Source organism: Elephantulus edwardii, unplaced genomic scaffold (assembly GCF_000299155.1).
Source record: "Elephantulus edwardii isolate Elephantulus edwardi_28Jun2011 unplaced genomic scaffold, EleEdw1.0 scaffold00075, whole genome shotgun sequence".
NCBI lineage: Eukaryota > Metazoa > Chordata > Mammalia > Macroscelidea > Macroscelididae > Elephantulus > Elephantulus edwardii.
Window position 1 is genome coordinate 13066952 of NW_006399825.1, and position 9287 is coordinate 13076238.

The 9287-nt window shown below is 39.1% G+C and overlaps 1 protein-coding gene across 1 annotated transcript in view; it reads right to left on the reverse strand.

Moving 5' to 3' along the window:
• The window catches only part of GPR1 (G protein-coupled receptor 1), a 1087-nt gene extending 747 nt beyond the window's left edge, over nt 1-340 (reverse strand). Inside the window, exon 1 of the mRNA XM_006889156.1 lies at nt 14-340. Coding sequence (XP_006889218.1) covers nt 14-340 — 327 coding nt within the window. The remainder of the gene's footprint in view (nt 1-13) is intronic.
• Nucleotides 341-9287: the final 8947 nt, after the last annotated feature.

Here is a 9287-nt window from a genome sequence, read left to right on the forward strand (position 1 = left end):
TGAAGGAATTGGCCTTGCACAGCAAGATGCCAAAAGGCCAGTGGAAGTTCATGGCTACGTAGGAGATGTAGAGGGGCATGCAGAGAACAAAGATGAGATCTGCGATGGCCAGATTGAGGAACCAGAGGGTGGCAACTGTCTTCTTCCACTTGAAGCCTGTGAACCAAATGACAGTGGCATTCCCTGGGACCCCCAGAACAAAGGCTAAACAATATAACCCCACTGACACCCAGTGGACAATTCCCATATGGACTTTCTCTTCTAAGTCTGCCTCCTGAAAGTAATATTCCAGGGAGTAGTTCTCAAAATCCTCAAACCATGGCTCCTCTAGATCTTCCATGGTGTAGCTGCGTGGAGAAGGAGGAAATCAGTAGATGAAGATTCTAAAAAGAAAAAAAAATGTTGAAAATAAGAACATAAATCCAGTGAATGACAAGAAATATGAGAATTTCATTTTATGAGCTGGGAAGAGTGTATTCCTTGGTAAGAGTTATTACTATAATATTGTTGTTGTTGATTACCTTCAAGTCAAATACTATAGTGATGCTATGAACAAAAGACCTGAAGCCTTTCTATAACTATCGACATTTATCAAGGTTCATTGAGTTTCTGGAGGCATATTGTTTAGGAAGTGGTGAAACTCCTGCTTCCAAAATTACTATACTATAGGTCTTCAAGTCTTGCTGGACCATAGCTTCACTATGATCATTCTTAAAGCTATGAGAACTCATTTTGGAAACGTGTGCAGTAATTGCAAATTGAAACTATTAACTTTACAGATGCCATTCCTCTGTTAATTTTTTTAAGATTGACTAGAAAGGATCTAACATTTAGTGAGAACCTATTGAGTTCCTATTGTTAATTATTATTTAAAGGAGGATGCAAAAGAAAATAATTTTTGTACTTGAGAAACACAGTTGAGTGATGATTAACACCTACATAGTGATGACTTTGAAATTATATTCCTTGTCCTAAATTCTTGAGCTGTAGACAGAATTTCCCAGTTTGGAGGCTCCTGTGTGAAGCAGTTGGATTCTGGAGGGTAGGTAGGTTGTTATGATTTAATGGAAAGTCGGGTGTAAACGGTTTGGCTGTTTTTTATTTCATTAACAATCGAGTATAAGCTGACTGGTTATTCAGATTTAGTTAACAATCAGCTGTGAGCTGGCAACCTCTTATTTAAATCAATCAGGACCTGGTGGATCAGCCTTTGTGTTTAAAAGCTGGTTGTGAAAAAAACATAAGTTGGTTGAGCCCTTGGGCCTGTGGCCCTTCATGCCTGGTGTTAATTGTGGGGTTTTGGGGTTTTTTGTTTTTGTTTTTTTTAAGTTTTGGTAATATTTTTGTTTGTTTTTATTGGTTTTTTTTATAAAGTTTGGTATACATTGTGTTTCACACTAGTCTTCACACTGTTTCATGTATGGGAACTCAATGGGGGCAGAGGTTGGGAGTGGAGGAGTGAGGATAGGTAGGAACAAAATCACAGGGTTGCACAGTTTGTTGGAGGGGGGAGGCAAGAAAAGGAGAAAGATCCAGGTGAAAAGACAGAGTAATGATGGGCAAGGTCCAATGGTGAGTGATTTTGTGTTACTTATGTTTGGGGAGAACATTGTTCCAAGTGGTACAGCACTTGTCTCTCAGTTTGCTGTACTGTGATAACTTGTGGTTGCTGTTATCCTGAAAGTTGTTCCACTGGTTTATCAAATGCCATAAGGGTTACTCATTGTGGACAGGGTTTGGTAGAGCTCCCAGAGTAAGACAGACTTGGAAATTGTATTGGCATCCACTTTTTAAATAACAGGCCTTTGAAAACCCTATGAACACTACAGGAATGACGATAGTTATAGGCAGGGTTCAGACTTTCTGTTCATAAGGTCATTATGAGTTGTACTCAACTTGATGGCATCTAACAACAACAGACAATTCCAACGGCTCCTTCGACTCTTATTTGGATGTCACAGGCAATCCCTGTGGATGTGACCCATTCTTTTTTACCGAAGTATGTTCTGATTCTGTGTTTATGAATACAAGCATGTTGATGACAAAAAACTTTTCATCAAAAAGATATCGTTTGTTGTTTCTCCTCTTTCCCTTACTATAGTAATTTTTTTTTCTTCTGGATTATGATGCCTGAAAGGCATTTTTTTCAATCAAAACAAGGACAATGAATAAGGATGCCAGAAGAAAAAATGATGCTTTTGAACTGTGGTGTTGCAGAAGAGTGATGAAGATCCCATGGACTGCCAAAAAACCAATTAGACATGTCTTGGAAAAGGTCCAATTAGAGTGCTTCTTGGAGGCAAAGATGAATCTTTATTTCATATACTTTGAGCTGTTGCTAGGAGAGGCTATTCACTGGAGAGGGACATTGTGCTTGGGATAGTGGTTTTGCTGTTATTATGTACCATCAAGTTGACTATGACCCGTAGCAACACTGTGAACAATGGCTCTGAACCTTATCTTATCCTGAGCCAACCTCACCATCTCTGACACACTTGACCTCATTGCCACAGGCACTGTGTCATCCAGGGTCTTCCTCTCCTTTGCAGACCCTAAGGACTGGTCCCTCCTGGTGATATGCCCAAAATATATGAGATGGAGTTTCTAATCCTTGCCTCTAAGGAGTAAACTGGCTTCACCCTTTCCAGGACAGATCTGTTTGTTCTCTTGGCAGTCCATGGTATGCTCAATACTCTTCTCCAGCACCACAACTCAAAGGCATTGAATCTTCTTGTGTCATCTTTATTTATTGTCCAATTTTCAGATGCATTGAAAGATCATGGCTTAGGTCAGGTGCACGTTAGTCTCTAGACTGACATCATCACTCTTTAGTACTCTGGACAGACCCGAGAAGGCAAATATTCCCAGTGCAACTCATCTTTTTATTTTCTGAATGCTGGTGCTAAGAGTGTTGATTGTAGATCCAAGCAAGAAGGAAGGTGGAGGGACAGTGAAATAGAGGAAGACCTTAACTAGATGGATTGACACAGTGGCTGCACCAATGGCTTCACCAGAGATAATGAGGATGGCATAGGATAGGACAGGGTTCAGATATGTAATGTTCACAATATTGCTATGAGTCATACTCAACTTGATGGCAGCTAACAAAAACAATCAAAACATATTTTACTGGGGGAAATTTTGGCTTCATCAATTTATGCTCTTTTATTATTGCTATGTTGTTGTTCCATTGAATTGGAACTGACTCATAGCTGACCCTCCAGCAGTATTTCAGAGGTCGTAAATGGCTCTGGAAGAGACTGCCCATCTTTCTCTTGCAGAAGTAGCTGATGGATTTGAATGGTGTGCCTTTGGGTTGGCAGTGCAGCTGTTAGAGGTCATATATCAAATCAGCAAAACGGAAGAGAAAAGAAACAGCTGATTTCCTTCCGTTGTACTAGGTATGATAGTGAGGTCACAGTGAAAAGGTGAAAGCATCCTTTGGTGCTCACAAACATCTCAAACTCACCTCAAAATTAAATTCACCATCCAACCTAGAATCATTGGAGGGTTCTGGCAGGGTATACATTTTAAAAAAGAAATGAAATTTATTTCTTCTGAGCCCTCGACTTGGCTAACTTTTTAATTCTTTACTATTTAGCTCAAATGTCTTCTGTCCTTGAATGACATATTCTGATGTTACCTTGCCCTCGACAAGAGTAACAACAATAACAACAACAACAATAACAACAACAATAGCCAAGGTAATTGGTAATTTAACATGTGCTAGGAATACATGATCTAATTTGAGCCTTACAATAATTGTGTGAAGCATGGAAACCTTATCACTATCTGCATTTTACAAGAAAGGGAGCTGGTGCTTAGAGAAGCTAGCAATGTTTCGAAGAATACACAGCCTGTAAATGAAGTGTCAGGATGTAAACTCAGGTCTAAGCCCTTAACTCCTACATTTTTCTCTTCTATACACACTTCTGTGATAGCACTTAAAACACTGTGTTGTCATGGTTTTGGTTGTTGAGTTTTGGTCTTTTTTTAAATCCTCTTACTAGGCTGTGAACTTCCATTATTTTATACCCTAGTGCCTAGTACAGTATTTTTTTATGAAGAAAAAATATATTTTATGGTTGAAAATGCACAGCAGAACATACACCAATGGAACCATTTCTATATATTCAATTACATTGATTACATTCTTTGAGGTGTGCAGCCACTTTTATCCTCCTTTTCTGAGTTGTTCCTTTCTTATTAACATGAACTTAGTGGTCCCTAGGCTTCCTATCAAACTTTGGTGGCCTATTAGTAAGGAGTGAGCGGATAAACCAAAGATAAGTGGTTCAAACTCACCAGTTGCACCTCTGAAGAAAGAGGGAGTATCTTCTCATGTGCAATTTATAGCCTCTGAAAACTCAATGAAAGGTCAGCTATGTGGTTTTAATTCATGGCATGTAACTACTACAACACAAACAACAGGGTTCCTATCTAATCTTCTGAGCTCCTATTTCACTGTGTCCTTATATAGATAGCTATTAAAAGAGCACAACACACATTTTTCACTAGTTAAACTGAATACAGTTTGGCTTTAAGAGTATTTCAGGAATATTTTTTTGGTTTAAGTTTAAAGATTATCATACAACAATAGTTTCAGATGTTATTTCTAGTCCTTTAGCTCCAGAAAGTCTGGAATCTATAAAAATTAAAAATCTTGTTCTATATTTTCACTTTTTGAGCAAAATGTTTAGTAATGGTGGCTGGACACTATTCTGTTCTTCTGTTATCATGGCAAAGGAAGCAGTTGTTCATGGAGGCTATTAGCCTATGTTCTGTATTCTACTCCTCTTCCTGCCTCCCTTCTTCTCTTGCTTGAGGTGATGTCTTCCCTTGGACAGCCATTTCCAAGCTTTTTTTAAGATCCTAGATGCTCCACAACAAACTAAGAGGTAGATCAGAAGCACTTAATACTTTATTAGTCCAGTAATAAATGGGAATGTTCTATGAAATCATTACCCTAGCCCTCTGAACAAAGGAATCAAATCTTACGAGATTTCTGGTTGTACATAAGCAACTTTGCCAGCTTCTTTTTGTGGTTGTTGTAAATATATCTACTATAACACTTTGGCCAGTTCAACTTTTTACAAATGTACAACTTATTGACAGCACTTAGAATAATAGGCTGTGCAACCTTATCTTTAATCAATGCAATTTTCCATCATCGTTATTCTTCCTGTCCCCCTTCCTCCCACCTCTGGTACCACTAATAAATTTTATTTTTTATACATCTGCCTTTTTTTGTCCTTTTATACAAGTAAGGACTTACACTATTTGTCCTTGTGACTGACTGACTTTATTTAGTGTAGTTTACGAATTAGTTTCAGTCTTAGTTTATTAATTTTTAAAAGGTATTATTTATTTATATCATCATTCAGTTTACATGCATTGCTTCATTCATGTACATTTTGTTTTAGACAATTATTTCTGTACAGTGTTTTATATAATGAATTACTATTGATCTGTTACTTTTATCTTCCCTGTCTCAAGTCCCCACTGCATTTATTTCTTCACTCTCCACCCCTCCACTAATCTCTGCTGTCCTAGTGATTATCTAGAGAACTCTTAGTAGAATTCTAAATGCATCTCAGGTACTTACTGTATACTTAGAAAATAATTGGTCCGGAACTATCTGTTCCAAACCAAATACAATTTTAAAAGCCTCAGGTCAGAATTTATGAATTCACTTTTGGGTTTCTGCCAAAATCTCTCTGACTTGATTCATAGTTCTATTTCTAAAATTTTTGTCTTCTTGTTGTTGATTGCCTTCAAGTCGAGCATGACTCATAGAGACCTTATGAACTAAAGGCCTGAAGCCCCTCTACAAATATCGACATGTATCAAAGCACAAAGAGTTTCTGGAGGCATATAAGTGGATGCCACTCCTATTTCCAAGGATTTTGTCTTCTTCCCCCACCCCTACCCCATTTTGTTTTATTTTCTAAATTGTTGTTGTTGATTGCTTTTCATTTTTATTTTATACTGGTTTACTTACAAAGTTCATACACATGGTTTTCCACACTGGATCTTTCCTATTCCCTTTACCTTCCTCTCCCTCTCAACTATTTCTCTTTCAGGCTTAGGTCGTACTTCACTCCTCATGGCCAACCCTCCCCAATGCAAACTCTTTTCTAGCCCAGTTTTAAACTCCTTGTCTTAATTTTCTGTCTACATAATAGCATGCCCTCATTTTCCTTCCTGGTGCTTATGATCTGCTCTTATTTGTTTTTTATGTTTTTAATTAGTAATTCTGAAGTCAAATGGCCAAGGTGGTTGGAATCATTTTACACAATCTGAAGCAATGATAAGAAGAAATCTTATTCTTCAAGCACAGGAAATACCAAGCATATATCTAAAGATATAAAATCTCTAGCATCATCAAAGGGGAGCTCTGGTGGCCTGGTGGCAAGAAGCTGGGCTGCAATCCCTAAGACACACAGTTTGAGGCCACCAACTGCCTTCGAACAAAGGATGGGCAATCTTCTCCCGTGATATTAACTGCCTCTGAGAACCCGCCAGAGGGTCAGCTATGGGTTGTTTCTGACACCACCACCACCATCATCAGCAAAAATGAGGGATCTCCCCTAAGTCTCTATAAACTGTCATTAAAATTAATTAAAAAAAGAAAAAAAGAAGAAAAAAATCAGAACTGTCCCCTTCCTCCCATACCCCCCCAAAAAGTGAGGGATTTCCTTGTTTCCATTATAGAAACTACATGATCGTAGGACCTGCTGGACACCAACCACCACTCTTTCATATTCTCTGGGACAGAAGACAATGCTGAAGAGGAATGATCTATCTAAACAGAACCCTTTCAGATAGGAAGCCACATACCTGAGAGATTTCCTCAGAATCTCTCTAGTGTTCCAGAAACTAGATACGATGCAAGTTCACAGGAGCCTTGAAAAGAATCTTCAGGAGTAGTTGAGTGGTTCCCAGCTAAATGCTTAATGAGAAATACAAGTTAGGAATTCCCCTATGGTTTAGAACAGATGTTCATAAGTGTGGTGGTGATGGTGAGGGGTAACTGTGGGTCGAGAAGAGAGACAACTAACGTAGAATTTAGAACTATCCTACGAAGTCCATGAGCAGATAAAGATACTCCTTGAGGGCATGTTCTTGTCTAATTATTATATTCTGCTTGTCTATTACTTTACACCATCTACTTACACTTTGAAACCTCACTTAAACCTATTCGGGTATCTAGGAACTAATCTAGAGCTGGAAACCACAGAATTCTGGCAAATCCTGAATTTTGATCACTCATTCATTCAGCAAATATTAAGGGTCTATATTTGTCAGGCACTGTTCTAGCTGACTGGAGTTCTTCATCAAATAAGATAAACAATGACTTCTTTCTTTATACATCCTATATTCAGCAGGAATATACAGCTAATAAACAGCAAACATAAAGAAAGTAAGTTACAAAGAATAAAAAAAGAGAATCTATAGGCTGGTAAAAATATTTAGTGATATCATAGCTGACAAATGATTCATCTTGCAAACTCCAACACTTTGACAAGAAAAAGTCAAACAACCCAACTCAAAATGGGGAAAGGGCATAAAAAGACACTTAGCCAAGGAAGACATTGAGGTGGCAAAATAAACACATAAGGAAATGCTCCAGACCATTAGCTTTACAGAGATGTAAATCAAACTAACAATGAGATGACATTTTACCTCTGGCAGCAATACGAAGTTCATCAAGACAGCAAACAACAAATGCTGGCAATATGGAGAAATTGGAATTCTCATAGACTGATGTTGGGAATGTAAAGTGGTATAACCATTTTGGTTCTTTCTTAGGTGAATATAGAAATACCATTTGATCCAGCAATCTTATCTACTAAGATTATATACCTGTTGTTGTTGTTATTATGTGCCGTCGAGTCGCTTGCGACTCATAGCAACCCTATATACAACAGCCCTAAACCCTGCTCTATCCTGTGCCAATTGCACTGCCTCTGACACACCCACCGCGATTAACCCAGTCACTGAATCAATCCACCTCATAGAGGGTCTTTCCCTCCTGTGCTGTCCCTCCACCCTCCCAAGCATGATGTCCCTCTCCAGGGACCTGTCCCTCCTTACAACATGTCCAAAGTATGTCAGATGAAGCCCCAGAATCCTTGCCTCCAAGGAGTAGCCTGGTTTAACCCTCTCCAGGATGAATCTGTTTGTTTTCTTGGCAGTCCATAGATACCCTTAATACTCTTCTCCAACACCACAGCTCAAAGGCATCAATTCTCCTTCCATCCTCCCTAGTCATTGTCCAATTCTCTGATGCATAACAAGTGATTGCAAAGACCATAGCCTGTATCAGACACACCTTAGTTTCCAGAGTGATACCATTGCTCTTCAGTACCCTGGAGAGGTCCCTAACATCAGACTTTCCCATCGCAATACATTTTTTTATTTCCTGGCTCGTGAGGTATGTATACTAGAGAAATATGAGCTCTGACACAAAAGCTGACATACTAATTTTTATTGTTGTTATGTACCATTGAGTAAACTACAATTCATAGTGAATGAGTGATGGCCCTGAACCCTGTCCTATCCTGAGCCAATCTCACCATTTCTGACACACCTGCTCCCTTTGTACCAGTTGCTATGTCACTCCATCTTATCCAGGCTCTTCCTCTCCTGCGCTGTCCCTCCACTCTTTCGAACATGATGTCCTTCTCCAAGGACTAGTCCCTCCTGGCCCATATGCCCCAAGGATGTGAGACAGAGTTTTAAAAATCCTTGCTTCTAAGGAGCAAACTGATTTTACCCTCTCCAGGACAGATTTGTTTGATCCCTTGACAGTCCATGGTATGTTCAATACTCTTCTCCAGCATCACAACTGGAAGGCATTGATTCTTCTGTCATCCTTAATCACTGTCCAGGCTCTCAGATACATAGCAAGAAATTGAGAAGACCATATAGCCTGGATCAGGCGCACCATAGTCTCTAGATAGACATCATTGCTCTTAGCAGTCAGGAGAGGTCCCTGCTAGGACATTCCAAAAGCAACTTGTCTTCTGATTTCCTGACTGTGGGTGCTAACAGTGTTGACTGTGGATCTGAGCAAGAGGAAATTTTTAACAACCTGTCTTTTTTCCATCCATCACGGTGCTGCCATTGGCCCTAGTGGTAAAAATCTTTGTTACCCATGTTTATTGTGAATTGTGCACAACAGTAAAGAGTTGGAAAAATCCCAAATGTTTTTGGGTTTTTTCCCCCAGGAAGTTCAACTGACTGATGCATAGGTTAAGATAGGGCAGTGCTAACCAAGGTCA